This window comes from Rhinoraja longicauda, chromosome 41 (assembly GCF_053455715.1).
Source record: "Rhinoraja longicauda isolate Sanriku21f chromosome 41, sRhiLon1.1, whole genome shotgun sequence".
Taxonomy (NCBI): Eukaryota; Metazoa; Chordata; class Chondrichthyes; order Rajiformes; family Arhynchobatidae; genus Rhinoraja; species Rhinoraja longicauda.
In genome coordinates, this window is record NC_135993.1 from 13,158,981 (window position 1) to 13,178,534 (window position 19,554).

At 43.8% G+C, this 19,554-nt stretch overlaps 1 protein-coding gene across 5 annotated transcripts in view; it reads left to right on the forward strand.

The window, feature by feature from the left end:
• Positions 1-19,554, forward strand: part of LOC144611871 (ryanodine receptor 1-like) — a 479,550-nt gene that overhangs the window by 446,208 nt on the left and 13,788 nt on the right. For all 5 annotated transcript variants that reach the window (XM_078431182.1, XM_078431183.1, XM_078431185.1 and 2 more), the window contains 10 exons: positions 3,288-3,355; positions 3,810-4,128; positions 4,360-4,446; positions 9,822-10,058; positions 13,948-14,078; positions 14,454-14,496; positions 15,242-15,372; positions 16,663-16,723; positions 17,047-17,193; positions 17,331-17,465. In XM_078431182.1, the coding sequence (XP_078287308.1) occupies positions 3,288-3,355; positions 3,810-4,128; positions 4,360-4,446; positions 9,822-10,058; positions 13,948-14,078; positions 14,454-14,496; positions 15,242-15,372; positions 16,663-16,723; positions 17,047-17,193; positions 17,331-17,465 (1,359 nt within the window). The remainder of the gene's footprint in view (positions 1-3,287; positions 3,356-3,809; positions 4,129-4,359; positions 4,447-9,821; positions 10,059-13,947; positions 14,079-14,453; positions 14,497-15,241; positions 15,373-16,662; positions 16,724-17,046; positions 17,194-17,330; positions 17,466-19,554) is intronic.

Below are 19,554 nucleotides of genomic sequence, written 5' to 3' on the forward strand. Positions count from 1 at the left end.
GTCAACTCTGTCCGTCCCTCTTAAAATTTTAAAAACCTCTATCAAGTCCCCCCTCAACCTTCTACGCTCCAAAGAATAAAGACCCAACCTGTTCAACCTCTCTCAGTAGCTTAAGTGCTGAAACCCAGGCAACATTCTAGTAAATCTCCTCTGTACCCTCTCCATTTTGTCGACATCCTTCCTATAATTTGGCGACCAGAACTGCACACCATACTCCAGATTCGGCCTCACCAATGCCCTGTACAATTTTAACATTACATCCCAACTTCTATATTCGATGCTCTGATTTATAAAGGCAAGCATACCAAACGCCTTCTTCACCACCCTATCCACATGAGATTCCACCTTCAGGGAACAATGCACAGTTATTCCCAGATCCCTCTGTTCCACTGCATTCCTCAATTCCCTACCATTTACCCTGTACGTCCTATTTTGATTTGTCCTACCAAAATGCAGCACCTCACACTTATCAGCATTAAACTCCATCTGCCATCTTTCAGCCCACCCTTCCAAAAGGCCCAAGTCTCTCTGTAGACTTTGAAAATCTACTTCATTATTAACTACACCACCTACCTTAGTATCATCTGCATACTTACTAATCCAATTTGCCACACCATCATCCAGATCATTAATGTAAATGACAAACAACAGTGGACCCAACACAGATCCTTGGGGTACTCCACTAGACACTGGCCTCCAACCTGACATACAATTGTCAACCATTACCCTCTGGTATCTCCCATTCAGCCATTGTTGAATCCATCTTGCAACCTCACTATTAATACCCAACGATTTAACCTTCTTAATCAACCTTCCATGTGGAACCTTGTCAAATGCCTTACTAAAGTCCATATAGACAACATCCACAGCCTTGCCCTTATCAATTTCCCTGGTAACCTCTTCAAAAAGATTAGTCAAACATGACCTTCCAGGCACAAATCCATGTTGATTGTTTCTAATCAGGCCTTGTTTATCCATGTGATTATATATATTGTTCCTAAGTATCTTTTCCATTAATTTTCCCACCACAGACGTCAAACTAACAGGTCTATAATTGCTAGGTTTACTTTTAGAACCTTTTTTAAACAAAGGCACAACATGCGCAATGCGCCAATCTTCCGGCACCATCCCCGTTTCTAATGACGTTTGAAATATTTCCGTCATAGCCCCTGCTATTTCTGCACTAACTTCCCTCAATGTCCTAGGGAATATCCTATCAGGACCTGGAAACTTATCCACTTTTATATTTTTCGAAAGTGTCCGTACCTCCTCTTCTTTGATCCTCATAATTTCCATCAGTACTCTACTTGTTTCGCTTACCTCACATATTTCAATATCCTTCTCCTCGGTGAATACCGAAGAAAAGAAATTGTTTAATATCTCCCCCATTTCTTCCGGCTCAGCACATAGCTGTCCACTCTGACTCTCTAATGGACCAATTTTATCCCTCGCTATCCTTTTACTATTGACATATCTGTAGAACCCCTTGGGGTTTACTTTTACTTTACTTGCCAAAGCAACCTCATATCATTTTTTCGCTTTTCTAATTTCCTTCTTAAGATTCCTTTTACATTCTTTATATTCCTCAAGAACCTCATTTACTCCCTGCCGCTTATATTTATTGTATATCTCCCTCTTTTTCCGAACCGTGTCCAATTTCCCTGGAAAACCACGGCTCTTTCAAATTATTATTCTTTCCTTTCCACCGAACAGGGACATAAAGACTCTGTACTCTCAAAATTTCACCTTTAAATATCCTCCATTTCTCTATTATATCCTTTTCATAAAACAAAATGTCCCATTTCACTCCTTTTAAATCCTTTCTCATCTCCTCAAAATTAGCCTTTCTCCAATCCAAAATCTCAACCCTTGGTCCAGATTTGACCTTCTCCATAATTATATTGAAACTAATGGCATTGTGATCACTAGACCCAAAGTGCTCCTCAACACATACCTCCGTCACCTGACCCGTCTCATTTCCTAACAGGAGGTCCAACACTGCCCCTTCTCTGGTAGGTACCTCTACGTATTGCTGCAAAAAACTATCCTGCACACATTTTACAAACTCTAAACCATCCAGCCCTTTAACAGAATGTGATTCCCAGTCTATGTACGGAAAATTGAAACCACCCACAATCACTACTCTGTGCTTACTACTAATATCTGCTATCTCCTTACATATTTGCTCTTCCAATTCTCGTTCCCTATTTGGCGGTCTATAATACACCCCTATAAGTGTTGCTAAGCTTTTCTCATTTCTGAGTTCCACCCAAACAGCCTCCCTAATCGAGCCTTCTAGTTTGTCCTGCCAAAGCACTGCTGTGATATCCTCCCTGACAAGCAATGCAACACCCCCACCTCTTGCCCCTCCGATTCTATCACATCTGAAACAATGAAATCCTGGAATATTTAATTGCCAATCGCAACCCTCCTGCAACCATGTTTCACTGATCGCCACAACATCATACTTCCAGATGTCAATCCAGGCTCTAAGCTCATCCACCTTTCTTACAATGCTTCTAGCATTAAAATATACACATTTAAGGGACCCATCATTTCTGAGTGTTTCCCTTTTATACCTCCTGCCTCACACACTGCCTATTAGCTATCTGTGTTTGAGTCCCTCCCTCCAGATAAAAACTATCAAAATCCAATCTCAGATTTAGTTTCAATATGAGGATATCAGATTATCACCGTTAGCAATGATGTATCTTTTATTCTTGATTAATAGTTCAGCGTATTGTTCAGTAAACAAAAATCACCTCATCCTGAAAATGAATATATAAGTAATAAAAGACACAAAGTGCTGGAGTAGCTTGCAGATCAGATAACATCACTGGAAAACATTTATAAGTGACGTTTTGGGTCAGGACCCTTCCTGTCTGAAGAAGTGTCCTGACCCGAAACGTCACCTATCCGTTCTCTAGAGATGTTGCCTGACCTGCTGAGTTACTCCAGCATTTTTTTTTGTAAATCAGCATCTGCAGTTCCTTGGTTGTACATATAAATAATAAGATTGCACATTTTTCTTTCTCAACTTCTTCACAGACTGAGCAAAGGGAAATTTAAATGTCAGAAATTACTTTTCAAAATCATCCCACTGCTCAAGCTGTATTAGTGAGACTCAACATTATCTTGGCATTACTGTTAGTAGGCTAACTCCCGTTGATAAGATAATATTCAAACCATTGCTTTTACCTGGACCTAGTAGTAAGGTCATTGAAAAATATTATTTTCCTCAGTTTTCATTCATAGCTGTTATAAAATAACACTTTTACCTTCAACAGCAACAAATTGAATTTCCACTGGATATCAAGTCTGAAGTGCAACTCAAGACTGAAGCAGAAAAAGCAGAGTAAGTCTTTTTATCTTTTAATACATTCCTCAGAATGCAGCAGATAAGTAAAATCTCTCATTTAAAAAAAATATTGTCCTGTTGTTCACTATTTATCAATGCTCAAATGGTATTTCACTCAGTTAGTGCCTTTCAGGTGTAAAACCATATTGAGCACTTTACTATACAGGAACTTGGCAGCCGTCAACTTCGCTGTTCATGAGTTCATTGTACCATCAACACAGCCGAGCGTTTGGTTGTTGGGCAATACTCATTGGGCAATCGTAGCATGGAGGGGTTGTACTCTGCTCTGAAGGTTCATGTTCCGTTGAGTTGCATGCTGTGGCAGTAAATGTCAGTGGTTAAAAACATCTGCTATTTTTTCCTGCCGCATCCTGCAATTGTCATCCTAATCATAGTTTGACACCTTAAGTGTTACAACATTGAATGATATTGCTGATTCTCCATTCTATAGCATCGAGAATGGTGAGAAGGCGGAGATGGATATGAAAGAAAAAGAGGGAGTAGAACTCCCGGTAGAACAGGAAGAAAAGCTAGGAGAAAAAGAAGAGCCAGAAGAAAAAGCAGAAAAGGAAGAGAAAGGAGAAGCGGAAGAGAAAGGAACGCCAGAAGAAAAAGAAAAGGCAGATGGAGAAACGACAAAAGAAAAAGAAGAATATGTTACACTAGCAAAAAAGGCAAGAAAAAAAGCAAAGATGGAGAGGAAAAAGGTGGAACCAGAAGCAGTGATGGAGTTCTGGAACGAGTTTGAAAATTATAAGACAAAGCTCTTGGTAAGTATAAAGAGCACTGGCCAGTCCGAGCACTGACAAGTGAAAAAGAAATGGAGGTATTGTTTTTAGTCAAGGACCCTTCATCAGACTTTCACAGGGGAAATAAAATGGCCTTTGGTTATTCTAATTGATTATAATTAGATATAAGTGACGAATGTAGATGTTAGACACAGTTACAAATTTAACTGTGTAGCATGAAATAAATAATATTTCTTTGCATCTTTTAACTAGAATTATCTGTCAAGAAACTTCTATAATCTCCGCTTCCTGGCTCTATTTGTGGCATTTGCAATCAACTTTATCCTCCTCTTCTATAAGGTAAGTTGAGCATCAGAAGGATGAAATCACATGTGAAACTGTGTCAGTTTGGCAAATCACCAAGAATTCTCCCAATTTCACGGATATTATCAAATATTAGAGTAAAACATTTGCAACCTCAGTGTCTCAGTTAAAAAACAGATTTATTTTTAAGGTTGCAGATAACACTTGTAACCAGATATTTATAGCCCAATCCTAATTGCTCCAGAGAACGCAGTGGTGAACTCCCTTCTTGAACTGCTGCCGTCCTTCTGCCGAAGGTGTTCTCCCACTGCTATTGGGTAGGGAGTTCCAGGATTAAATCCATCCTTCATATCACATGTTCTCTCCTTTACAACAATACGCCTCTATCCCTACCTCAACACAAAGGCTTCTGTCAAATTTTGGTCAATAATGTTCCTATGAAGTGGCTTGGGATCTTAAACTACATTATGTGTTGCTGAAGTACAAAACCCTGAACAGTCCTTAAGGCTACTGCAAAAAAAAGTGTTATCCACTTGGAAATAGGCATAACCCTGAATGGAATGATATTCCATGTAATTTTTTTGGTCTCTTAGGATAGGAAAATCTGATATATTAGTGGGATATTTGTTTATATGGGCAAACTTCTGTCTTTTAATCTCCCCCAATGACATGAACATTCATAATGTCCAAAACGTATTCTTGTGTGGTTCCTAACCTCACTGGCAATAGTTCTCACTCACAAAAAATAAATCCAAGATGGCGCCTCCCTGTGCGGCAGCCATTGCAGCAGCTCCTGCTCACTGGTGAGCGTTTTTCTCTTTCTCAGTAGTTAAGTTATTTCTATCACTATTCTTGTGGATTAGTTTTGTGTATTAGTTTTGTGTAACTTTAGCGCGGTATGGAGACTAAAGCCGCCGTTTTTGCACTATTTTGTTCACCTACCGTGTCCGGGGATCCCGCGCATAGCCAGGGCCCTATTGTTCACACGAGTGAGCAGCTGTTAGCGCTCCTTAACCCAGCGCCTCAGGAGAGACCCGACGTGCCCCTTGAGCTGAGGAGGAGACGAGGGTGCCATGCTGGAATCCAGCGTCCAGTCGGGAGGAGACGCTGCAGACCAGTGCTCCCGTCCATCGTTATGGGAAATGTAAGATCTCTCCCCAACAAGATGGACGAGTTGGCGGCGTTGACCCGGGACAGAGGGAGTATCGGGAGTGCAGCATCGTGCTGCTTACAGAGACCTGGCTGAACATGGTTGACCCGGGACAGGGAGTATCGGGAGTGCAGCATCGTGCTGCTTACAGAGACCTGGCTGAACATGGTTGACCCGGGACAGAGGGAGTATCGGGAGTGCAGCATCGTGCTGCTTACAGAGACCTGGCTGAACATGGTTGACCCGGGACAGAGGGAGTATCGGCAGTGCAGCATCGTGCTGCTTACAGAGACCTGGCTGAACATGGTTGACCTGGGACAGAGGGAGTATCGGGAGTGCAGCATCGTGCTGCTTACAGGGACCTGGCTGAACATGGTTGACCCGGGACAGAGGGAGTATCGGGAGTGCAGCATAGTGCTGCTTACAGAGACCTGGCTGAACACGTTAACTCCGGACACGAACGCCTCACTGGACGGTTTTCACCTGAGGCGGGCGGACAGAACAGTGGAGAGTGGTAAGAGGAAAGGGGGAGGGCTGACTGTGTTTGTAAATGATAGATGTTAAAGAGCAGCTCTGCTGCAGGGACATCGAGCTGTTAGCTGTTAGCATGAGGCCTTACTATCTACCGAGGGAATTCTCACATGTTGTTGTGATAGCAACATATATTCCCCCCCTCTGCTAATGGCGACACGGCCTGTGATGTCCTGCACTGAGCTGTGAGCAGGTTGCAAACACAGCACCCACACGCCCTCTTTCTAATCTCCGGGGACTTCAACCAGGCACCCCCATCATCCACACTACCCACGTTCACCCAGCACATCACCTGCCGCACCAGAGACAACAAAATACTGGACTTATTCTATGCCAACACCAAGGAGGCATATAACAGCACCCCTCCCCCCCCGGGGAGATCTGACCACAACATGATCCATCTCCAGCCTGTGTACAAACCTCTCATGCACAGGCAACCAGCGGTGACCCGCACAGTTAGAGGATAGTCCAAGGAGATGGAGGAGGCTCTGAGAGACTGTTTCGAAACAACTGTGTGGGAGGAACTCTGTGATCCCCATGAGGAGGACATTGCCGGTCTCACCCAGTGCATCACGGACTATATTAACCTCTGTGTGGAGAACACTGGACCCACCAGGACTGTACGGTGTTTCTCCAACAACAAACCCTGGGTCAACCCTGACATAAAGGATCTCCTTAAGGAGAAAAAGAGGGCCTTTAAGTCGGGAAATAAGGAGGAGCTGAAGGCTGTTCAAAAGGAGCTGAGGAGGAAGATCAGAGAGGGGAAGAACAGCTACAGGAAGAAGATTGAAGACCAGCTGCAGAGGAACAACATCAGTGGAGCCTGGAGAGGCCTCAAAACCATCTCTGGGGCAAGGAACCGGACTCCCGGGCCGTGGGGGACCAGAAGTGGGTGAACGATCTGAACCTTTTCTTCAACTGGTTCGATCAGTCACCTACCCCTCCCCCGGTCCAGTCACCCCTGCTGCAGCCCCCCTTGTCTGCACGTCCAGTACAATGCCCCACCTCCCCTCCCACAGCACTTGGGTCACAGTCACCACCCTCTGCTTCTCCTGCCCCAACCCCACCTCCTCCCCCCCACGCCACCCCCCCCCCCACGCCATCCCCCCCCCCCCCCTCCTCCTCTCACACCCGTGAGTACCCAGCCCCTGTGCTCCAATCTGTCTCTCTCTACAGACCAGGTGAGGAATGAGCTCAGGAAGATCAATGCGAGGAAGGCGACTGGTCCGGACGGCATCAGCTCGAGGCTCCTCAAGTCCTGTGCAGACCAGCTGTGCGGGATAGTGGAGCACGTCTTCAATCTGAGCCTGAAACTGGGGAGAGTTCCACAGCTGTGGAAAACATCCTGCGTGGTACCGGTACCAAAGACGGCGCACCCGAAGGAACTCAACAGCTACAGGCCGGTGGCACTGACATCACACCTGATGGAGACACTGGAGTGTCTGGTCCTCGCCCATCTCCGCCCCCTGGTGAGACCATCAATGGATCCGCTGCAGTTCGCCTACCAGACACGCATCGGGGTGGAGGACACCATCATCTACCTACGGCACAGAGCTCTCTCACACCTGGAGAAGCCGGATTGCACTGTGAGAATCATGTTCTTTGACTTCTCCAGTGCATTCAACACCATCCAGCTGGGGCAAGCTGGAGCGCACAGGAGTGGATCACCACCTCACATCCTGGATTCTGGACTACCTCACCACTGTTATTCAAAGCCTTGCACTCATGCTATATTTCTTTCTGAACTCTGTCACCCACTGTGATCTCGAGCACGGAAGCTCACATTTACCCTGAATGCTTTACCCATGGATGTTCAAGTCAAGGTCACTCTCCACTTCCTAGCTTTGGGTTCATTTCTGGCTCCTCCTGCCACACCTCAACATTTTCTGTTCACTGCTGGATTAGAGCTGTCACCCAAGCTCCCTATTGAAGAAGCAGATACTAGCAGGGCTGACAGAGCTTTGCCATTGTTTTAGGGATAGCATCCTCACTGGAGGATGGGCGGGGTGGAGTTGAACTTGTGGGGGCGAAGGTTGGCACACGATAGGTGGATCCAGGTGAAGAGGGGTACATTGGTGGATGGGGGTCAGCTGGGAAAAAGTGGGGTGGAGATAACAACAGAGGCTGTGACATGATTGGTGGAGGTCACCAGGGACTGAATGATGGAATCTGAAGGGAGGTGGCGTGTGGGACCAAATAAAGGAGGTGGGTGGGCAGATGGGATGAATAGGTGGAGGGCATCCACTGGGATCAGTGCATGGCTCACAGTAGGATGTGGTGGGTGGGAAGGAAGCTGGGCGAGACAGGGCGCGTTGGAATGAAGGATGTGAGTGGGAGGGTCTGTGTGGATTGAGGGACCAAGGCAAAGCAGGTTTATCTGAAACGAGAGTATTCAGGTTCATGCCTTTGTGTTGTAGACCACCCAGGCCGAATATGAGGTGCTGTTCAGCTTCACCCTGGCAATGGAAGAGGCCAAGGAAGGACGTACAGTTGGTATGGGAATGGGGAGGGGAATTGAAATGCTAGAAACTGGGAGCTCCAGGTGGCCATGGTAGACAGCGCAGTTACTCTAGCCATATAATTCCTCTTGGGGTACAGCGTAATCAATGCTGCAAGAGTGTGAAGGTTCTCAGTTTGCAATATCATTGTTCTAGGGATAGCGTCCTCACAGGTAACAGGGTGGGAGGGGGTGCAGTTGAGGTAGATGTTGGGGTCAATAGTTTTATAGTAAACTAGACCAAGTGGACCCATTGGGCCCAAACCTCTCCTCCATTGGTACTGCACCCTCTCCTACCCCCCCTCCCTCGCCTCCCCCTCCCCTCCCCACTTCCCCCTCAACCCCCCTTATCCACCCTCCTCCACCTCTCTCCCTCCCTCCCACCTCCCCCCCCACCTCCCTCCCTCCTCCCTCCCTCCCTAGGAGATAGATTTAAACTTTAAAATGTGAATAACTTTAAAAATATAACACTGATTTCAATAAAACTGCTTGCTTTACCATTAAAGCGACAACGGTGAGTAAGGTGGGCCTAAAATTGTCACGCTATCGTGCACCGTTTTGGCTGTGGTTCGATCACAAATAAACAAACAAACGAGAGTTTTAGTATATAGATGACTGCATAGTTTGCTGAGTTGTTATAACATTTGCTAATAGCAACAATCTGAAAAAATATTTAACTCGCTGCAATGTACTTTAGGACACTACAAGAAATGATATTAATGCAAATCTTTCTTGAGAAAGTGTGCCTCACAAGGATCTATTACACTTTCCTCTTCCAACCTTCTTCCTAAATTAAACACAGTCCCTACGTCACCATTGATGGATGAAAAATGATTATAGAAAAACATCACCAGTCTGATTAGGTAATTCTTATTCACAAAATGCTGGAGTAACTCAGCAGGTCAGGCAGCATCTCAGGAGAGAAGGAATGGGTGACGTTTCGGTTCGAGACCCTTCTTCAGACTGATGTCAGGGGGGCGGGACAAAGGAAGGATATAGGTGGAGAGAGGAAGATAGAGGGAGAACTGGGAAGGGGGAGGGGAGGGGAAGAGAAGGACAGAGGAACTATCTAAAGTTGGAGAAGTCAATGTTCATACCGCTGGGCTGCAAGCTGCCCAAGCGAAATATGAGGTTCTATTCCTCCAATTTCCGGTGGGCCTTAAATTCTTAAATCATTGACAAGTAATTCTTAAATCATTGACAAGTGATTGATATTTCTTTTGTGCATGGAAGGTGTCAGTGCTTGAAGATGAAGAAAACTTTGAAGGATCAGGCTTTCAGGATGAAATAATGAGCAATGGCTTTGGAAACGGAAATGGTGATGAAGAAGAGGAGGAGGAAGATGACGATTCATTGGTATATTTTGTCATTGAAGAGAGCACAGGTTATATGGCACCAACTTTGAAAATCCTCTCAATTCTTCACACACTGCTCTCATTCCTCTGCATTATCGGGTACAACTGCTTAAAGGTAAGGACAAACATCTCTAACTGAAGCTAGTCTTCTAACAATAATATCTTCCAGCAGATCTGCAGATTTTTGCCAGGTTGGACAGTTTTTAACTGCTTTGTGATGTTTGTGTTCATGAGAAAGTTTGTCATTGCATATTCGGCCCTCTGACAGTGATAGTTTGTGGCTGCTTATACAATAGCATATTTTATATTTTAATAGTTTCTTTTATTTCATATTTCTGACCTGTTAATTTTTTTAAAAATGCTATCTGGGTAGGCAGGTATGAATTGGGCTGAAGGACGTGATTCTGTGCTGAATGTCTCTGGCTCCAGTAAACATTTGTACTTTCACAGAGAGTCAGTAATCAAAGGATAGTAACCAAAAAAACTATCAGTTGTCCTTTACCCAGCATGTTTGACGATTACCACCTTGAGTAAACTACAGCGACCTCTACACACAACACACTTACTTTGGAGCTGCTCCACTGTGCAGGTCTAAACGTTGGCTGACGTTTTGCATGTTTTGATTGCTCTCACCATCATTGGTGACTAGTCAGCTTTGCAGCTGATCCTGCGAAGAGTAATGCATGGAACAGAATCTTGATTGGAATGGAGTGCAGTGGATAGCGATTTGTATCAATCTGATACATCTGATGAAGTTCATTCATTCCACAATGAGAAATCCTTTGTAGAATTTCGTGATATTCAGATGAAGCAGTTCGCCAATTAGACAATGGGACAGAACTGATGAGGTTTCATCGGTGGAGGCACCACTCAACCCGTAAGAATAGATTCCACTGATATAGTCACACTTTCAATCACTATTGGATAATCACTATTGCGCTATCACTCTCGCGCCATCTTTTCCCGTTACTTTCACTCGTCCACATGAATGGGAGGTTACTGGATTATGGCAGCATGGAGTAAATGCTACCCCAGTCACCTCACTCATATTTCTCTACCTCTTTGCAATATCCACAGATATTACTATTATAAATATTGAAAGATCCAACTAATCATGGGACAAGATTGTTAACCCGTGATCGGCTTTGATTTGATGGTCGTTATATGCAGTCATCAGCAGAATAAGATGATAACCATGACTTCATTCAAATTATTTCACAATCATGTGGTTCTCTGCAGTGTTTAGCTTAGTTTAGAGATACAGCGCAGAAACAGGCCCTTCAGCATAACCGAGTCCACACCGACCAGCGATCACCACATACTAACACTATCCTACACACACAAGGGCCAATTTTACATTGATACCAAGCCAATTAACCTACAACCTGCACATCTTTGGAGTGTGGGAGGAAACCGAAGATCTCGGAGAAAACACATTCAGGTCACAGGAAGAACGTACAAACTCCATTAAGACAGCACCCGTAGTCAGGATCAGCCCCGGATCTCTGGCACTGTAAGGCAGCAACTCTACTGCTGAGCTGTTCTCTCGCTCGTTTTAATGGGAACACATCACTTACTGTATAGCAAGAATAAAAATTTTCACCAGCAAATAATTTATTTAATAAACATTGTGTGAGCAACTTTTCAAAGTGAGACATTGCAGGTAGGCAGAACTGTCGCCAGCTCCACATCAGTCTGCATTCTTTAGGCTTCAGATATACAACACAGAAACAGGGCCTTTGGCCCACCGAGTCTGCAACGACCAGTGATCACCCTGCACCTCTGTGCCGCCCTCTCGTCACACTGGAATGTGGTATCTGCCCTAAATGAGATGGCATGTGAATGTTGATAGTACCTTGAGAATCATTTATCACAAAATAATACATTTACTGAAGATTATGTCATTAGCCTACAATAAACCACGTTGATGTTTCTGATAGCTTCTAATATGCTGTTGAGGGCCTTTCCATTGACTCGAGCCCCAAAGAAACCAAAGTGTGTGGAGCCGCAGGAGATGGGCAAAGCCCTCAATAAGTATTTCTCCCTCTGCTTTTACTGTGGAGAAAGACATGCAGGCTAGGGAATTTGGGACAGTTAATAGAGATGTCTGCAGTCCGTATTACAATCGCAGAGGTGCTGGACATCCTAAGGTACATGAGGGTATATAATTCTCCCAGGCCTGATCGGATATATTCATGGACACGATGGGATTAATTTCCAGCACATCGGTGTTCTTACATGATTCTTTATTTATTTAAATCCTTGTAAACAGCTTTAAAAGTCTCTGATCATCAGAGCAATTCAGGAAGCCCTTCTCCAGACTGGGAGTTAGAGGGTTTCAGCAACCGGGAAGTTCAATGGACTTGGACTGTTTTCTCTGAAATATCGGAGGTTGAGGGGAGACTTTATGGAAGTATATAAAATTATGAGAGGCATGGACAAAGTGATGATGATGATACTTTATTGCACTTGTACCTCGGTAACTACGAAATACGTTGGAGAATGGAAATTCTCTGAGGACCGGCATAGACTCAACGGACTGAATATCCTCTCCTTATGTTGTAAGAAAGTGAGAATGCTGCAGATTGAAAACAGACATGGGCAGCAGACACTGCTGAAGATTCATGCCATGGGTCCACTCCCAAAACGTCATTGAACTGCTGTGCAACATCCCTTTAATGTCTTTTACCTGGAACTAATTTAAATCCTCAAAAGCAATTAAAACCTAATGAAATTACTCTTTACACTTGCACTTGTTAATTTTCATGCAGCTTGATGGCAATACCTGTGACCTCATTTCAAGATTCAAGAGATTCAAGATAGCTTTATTTGTCATCCAATATTGGACGAAATTCAGTCACCCACAGTCCAACAATAAAAGCATTAAATAGGCATTAAAATTACACAACCCCAAAAACACACAAAAAAAGAAACATCCATCAAAGAAACATCCATCACAGTGAGTCTCCTCCAGTCCTCTCCTCACTGTGATGGAAGGCCACAATGTCTTTTCCCTTCTCCTGCTGTCTTCTCCCCCAGTCAGGTTGTTGTGGTTGGAGGCCGCGCCGGACGGTCCGCAGCGGCCCGAGCCTAAGGCGAGTCCCAACCGCTCCCGCAGCCTCCGAAGACGGCCGGCTCCGCTGATGATAAGTCCGATTCGGGGCGGGCGAACACGCTGCCGCTGTTGTTGCACGTCGGGGCGGTCGTGGCTCCCGACATTGAAGCCCCCGCCCAGCAGAGAAATATCCCGCGGCATATCTTAGGCCGCGCCGAACGGTGAAATGTCCGTGACCCAAGCCCCGCGACCCCGGGCGGGCGAACACGCTGCCGCTGCCGGAGCTCCCGATGTCGGCATCCACGCGGCCCGAGCCTAAGGCGAGTCGCAGCCGCTCCCGCAGCCTCCGAGGACGGCCGGCTCCGCTGATGGTAAGTCCGGTCCGCGGGCTCTGCGAACCGGAGCCCTGGAGGCTGCCAGCTCCAGGAGTTGGGCCGATGGTAGGCCGCAGCAGGAACGGAGACAACACCCAGAAAACAAAGGTCGGGTCTCCGTTCGGAAGGGACACATATTTACAATTTTACAGTTCCCCCCCCCCCCCCCCCACATACACACATAGTACACAAACACAAAAACACCACATCACAACTACAATTAAGACAAAAAAACAACAAAAACACAAAGACAAATGGACCGCAGGTAAGCCGCAGCTGCTATGGCAGCGCCGCCATTTAAAAGTCTTATTCGAATAAATAGACAAAATTTAACTTTAATGGTTATTCTGCCGTTTACAGCATTCACAACATGAGGTCAGCATCTTTGCATGTAGTTCAGTGGTGATAGAGGTAGTCAGGTGGCATTTCCATGACGTAACAGCAGAGTGTGAATATTGAACAGCCGTCTTTGGATTTCTGTGCTAAAGTTGCTCAGCAATTCCTCAGAAATAATGAATATGATGCCTTTACCTCTACGTTGACAGAATTATATTTTATTTTCTGAACATCTTTAGGTTCCCTTGGTCATCTTTAAACGGGAGAAAGAACTTGCCAGGAAATTGGAATTTGATGGCTCATATATCACAGAGCAGCCTGCAGACGATGACATTAAAGGGCAATGGGATCGGCTTGTTCTTAATACACCGTAAGAAACACGTCATTTTGCTGCATGTCCAAACTATAAAAACTAAAATAAGTGAATTACTATTCAAGCAAAATTCGGCTACAAGCTGATTATAGAAGAGTTGTATAAAAAGGTATTTACATGGCTGAATATCTCAGTTGCACGATTCTATAAAAGAGCTCATGGCAGATTGATGGACAGTGGACTGGTGTGGGTGAAAAGTTACTGCAGACTGTTCCACTACAGCACAAAGTCAAAACGTAGGGCAGTACCCTCATGTTCCACCTCAGTGATCAGTGTAACAATACTTACATACCATTCACTTGTAAGTATTGATGTTCTGAAAGCATCAACATTACTTTAATATTGACAATATTCTCTTTTATCAATTTCTAGATCATTCCCAAATAACTACTGGGACAAATTTGTCAAAAGAAAGGTAATGTATGTCTGAAGAAGGGTCTCGACCCAAAACGTCACCCATTCCTTCTCTCCAGAGATGCTGCCTGTCCCGCTGAGTTACTCCAGTTTATTGTCTATCTTCGGTTTAAACCACCATCTGCACTTCCTTCCTACAAATATGTATGGGGTTTTTTTAAAGCGAATCATAAAACTGTCAGACTTTTTCAGCCATTGGACTTTTACTTCTCACTATGGATTTTTTATGGCAATTTCAATTTTTGAATGAACATTTGATCTTAAATAGAAACACTTTTGAGATTTTGCCATTCTTTGGCATATCTTTAGTTTAGAATAAGAAATCTATAACAAATTAGTTTAGAGATACTGTGCAGAAACAGGCCCTTCGGCCCACCGGGTCCGTGCCGACCAGCGATCCCCATATATTAACAATATCCTACACACACAAGGGACAATTTTTTTACATTTACCAAGCCACTTAACCTACATACCTGTAGGCCTTTGGAGTGTGGAAGGAAACCGAAGATCTCGGAGAAAAACCCACTCAGGTCACTCCGTACAGGCAGCACCCGTAGTCAGGATCCGTAGTCAGGATCGAACCCGGGTCTCCGACGCTGCATTCACTGTAAGGCAGCAACTCTACCGCTACGCCACTGTGCTGCCCCAATTTTTGAAAATTAAATGCCAAATCAGATTATAGAAAAGAAGTTTAAGAACACTCGTTGAAAAACAAGCAATTTAATATTGTGTTCTTCTATTCCCAGGTGTTAGATAAGTATGGTGATATCTATGGCAGGGAGCGCATCGCAGAGCTGCTAGGCATGGATATGAGTGCCTTGGATGTCACTGTGCCTCAGGAAAAGAAACCTACGGCTGATAGCTCTGTTCTCTCATGGTTTGTGTCTGCCTTGGTTTTCCAATGATCACTAAAAATCATTATCCATTTGATCTGATGTATTCTGTGTTACAATTTTAGTTCTGTTTTTGTAATGGAGTCAGTGAAATCCAAAATAGTATAATAATCCAAGTCAAATAGTGGGTTTCTGAGTGCTACATCATGCGTTATTGTTATATGCTACAGAGGTCCAGATGTTACACAATACACTTTCTCATTCCAATTCCATTGTAAGATTCGGCTGCTTATGTTTCATGCTGTTTAATTTGGGGGGGGGGGGGGGGTAATAAAATGGGAATAGTATTCAATGGGTCTGAATAAGTACTCGACGGTCACTGTGGAAACAGTGACTACAGTTTCTGTGGACTGCAGAAACTGTCTGTGTGGCATGATCTCATAATTTTATGACTGGAATGAAAAAGATAAATATAAATATTTTCATGGAGTCATAGAACATAGACACACACTCTTTGGCCCAACTCATACATGCCTACCATTCTGCTAAACCAAACTAGTCTTGCACTTCAACCACTTGCCTGCATCTGTCCCATATCCTTCCAAACATTTCCTAGCCACATACCTGTCCAAGTGTCTTTTAAATGTGAAAATTGTACCAGCTTCTCTCGTTTCTTCCAGCAGCCCTTTCTGTCTCCTGACAATCCTCTGTGTGAAAACATTGCACCCTGGGTCCCTTTTAAATCGTCCCCTTTCACCTCAAACCAATGCCCTCCAGTTTTCGACTGTCCTACCCTAGTGAAAATACTGCAGCTATTCACATTACCTCTGCGTTTCATGAGTTTCTTAAACCTCTGTAAGTTTGTAAACCACAGCCTTCTATGCTCCAGGGAAAAGAAGTCTTTGCCTGTCCAACTTCTCCTTATTACTCAAGCCCTTTATAGGACATAGTACAGCTCAGGAACATAATACCAAACGCCTTGCCAAGTTCATCTCCCCTGACAACTGTGATCCATATCCCACCAGTCCCTGCATATCCATGTGTCTATCTAAATGCTCTCAAACGCCACTATGGTATCTGTCCTCCGCAAGCTTACTAACTATGCCACCTACATCCCATCGTTAATATCGATCTCAGCATCAATCCCTGCTGTACACCACTCGTTACGAGCCTCTAATCGGAAAAACAACCCTCCATCATTGCACTTTGTCTCCTACTTTGAAGCCAATTTTGTACATTTCTTGAAAATATTAACATGCATTTATCATTCACATATTAATAAGCAGATTTTGCATATCTAACACTTCCTATTTTTGTCTTACTCATGATTGTAGGATCACATCCTTAGATATCAAGTACCAGATTTGGAAGTTTGGTGTGATATTCACTAACAATGTAAGTAAGAACCTGGAAAATGTTTTGGACAAAATATTTTCTATATCATTGGATGAAAAGAAAAGCAATTAAATTTGGGCCAATGGTGTTCACATTATATAAAAAAATACCAAATGTACATGATGTTACATGAAGTAAATGTACAATGTTACATGAAGTAAATCAAAGGGAAGTTTTGGGCTTGTATTGGTATTCATTTTTGAGGTAATCATGATATTGAAAAGAAACTATATTTCATTCATGTAAGATATCCGCTTATATGTATTAGGAGCTCTTCAGCACGAATTAGAGCAATTTTAATTATTTATGTTTGTTTTCATCAGTCCTTCCTGTATCTTTGCTGGTATTTGGTCATGTCAATCCTTGGCCATCACAACAACTTCTTCTTTGCTGCACATCTGCTGGATATTGCTATGGGTGTCAAGACTCTTCGCACCATTCTGTCTTCTGTAACTCATAATGGCAAACAGGTAAGACTTGCAACATTTTACAACATCTTACTTCCCATCTGTAGGTTAAATAGAAGTAAAACTCTTTACTTTGTCTACAGATTCCTTTGTATTCATTTCTCCAGCTGTTTAATCATGTTGCTCTCTGTTTTCTGCAGCTGATGATGACTGTGGGGCTGCTGGCTGTCGTTGTGTATCTCTACACAGTTGTGGCCTTTAACTTCTTCCGCAAATTTTATAACAAGAGTGAGGATGAAGATGAGCCAGATATGAAGTGCGATGATATGATGACAGTAAGTTTTTTCTCATTTCATTTTAAAATAAAAAAGATTCCTTTAAAAAATGTATTTTTTAAATGATACAGAACTTTAAAGCACAGAATCGAACCTTTAAACCAACAGATCTCACCTCTGTTAATATTCCATGGAAACCTCTTACCACTATCTTGCAATGTTAGAAATTCCTTCTATTTGTTGTGTTGTATAACTGCTGGCACCAATTTCCTTCCTGGGATAAGTAAAGTTCTATCGTGTCATATTTCATTCGCCTTAGTTACATAGATCAATCTTCCCAATGTAGCAGGTGTGGTGTGGAGAAGTCCACATTTGAAACAGTTTCTTGATGTTAATGTATTCCCTCCATTACTTACAGGCTTTATTTGTGTCTACCTTACATTGATGTAACTTTTGCATTCTTTTGTGCCTGAAAATATCTCCTTTAGGTCTCTCCCTATATAATTATAAAAATCTGAAAATGCGTACCTTTTCTGATAAACCTTAAATTTTTTTTGCAATATTACATGTCATCGGGTTTCTTCTTCAGACTTTTTATTTGAAACCATCTCTGTTTCTATAGCGATGATGCTTGGGGCCAAATGCAAAGCTTCCCAGCATTGAGCAACATATTTACCTCAGTTCCATGTCTTACAGGCCCCTTCATTTTAACTGGTTACTTCTTAGTTTCATTCATCCCTGTCCCGCCTGTAATTGGTCCAAAACGCCGCAGCAAGACTCCTGACGGGTACCCGTAAAAGGGACCACATCACCCTGATTCTGGCCTCTCTCCACTGGCTCCCAGTACGGTACAGAATCGATTTCAAGCTCCTCCTATTCACATACAAAACCCTAAACGGGCTTGCCCCCCCCCCCCCCATATCAAAAATCTTCTAATCCACCACTGAAACCCCAGGTCCCTCAGGTCGGCTGACTTGGGGCTACTGACTGTCCCACGGTCTAGGCTTAAGCTCAGGGGTGACCGCGCTTTTGCGGTTGCAGCTCCTAGACTGTTGCACAGCATCCCTCTCCCCATCAGACTGCCCCCTCCATCGACTCCTTTAAGTCCAGGCTCAAAACTTACTTCTATTCCCTAGCGTTTGAGGCCCTCTGAGGGGGTGCTGTAAACTGTTTATGTATGTGTTGTTGGTTTGTGTGTTATTGTACGTCATTTTTTAGTACCTGCACTGATGTACAGCACTTTGGTCAATGTGGGTTGTGTTTAAATGTGCTATACAAATAAAATTGACTTGACTTGATTCATAGCATTAACCTTGGCTTCTTACGTGCCTGCATATATATGTTGAAATAGGTCGTGTCTCACAAATCTGATAGATTTTTTGGAAGACGTGACCAAAAAGGTTGATGTAGATGTTGTGTACATGGATTTCAGTAAGGCATTCAAAAAGGTTCCGCATGGTAGGCTGCTCTGGAATACTAGATCACATGGGATCCAAGGAGAGATAGCAAATTGGCTCCACGGAAGGAAGCAGAGGGTAATGGTGGAAGGTTGCTTCTCGGACTGGAGGCCTGTGACTAGTGGTGTGCCTCAGGGTTCGGTCCTGGGCCCGTTACTATCTGTCATCTACATCAATGATTTGGATGAGAACATACAGGGCGAGATTAGCAAGTTTGCTGATAATACAAAGGTGTGTGGTTTTGCAGATAGTGAAGATGATTGTGAATGATTGCTGCAGGATCTGGATTGATTGGCCAGGTGGGCTGAGGAATGGTTGATGCAATTTAATACAGAGAAGTGTGAGGTGTTGCATTTTGGAATGTCAAACAAGGACAGGACCTACACAGTAAATGGTAGAGCTCTGGGTAGTGTTGTAGAGCAGAAGGATCTAGGAGTACAGGTGCATGGTTCCTTGAAGGTTGAGTCGCAAGTAGATAAGGTGGTCAAAAAGTATTTTGGCACTTTGGCCTTCATCAGTCAGAGTATTGAGTATAGAAGTTGGGAGATCATGTTGCAGTTGTATAATACATTGGTGAGACCGCATTTAGAATATTGTGTTCAGTTCTGGGCACCATGTTATAGGAAAGATATTGTCAAGCTTGAAAGGGTTCAGAAAAGATTTACGAGGATGTTGAAGGACTAGAGGATGTG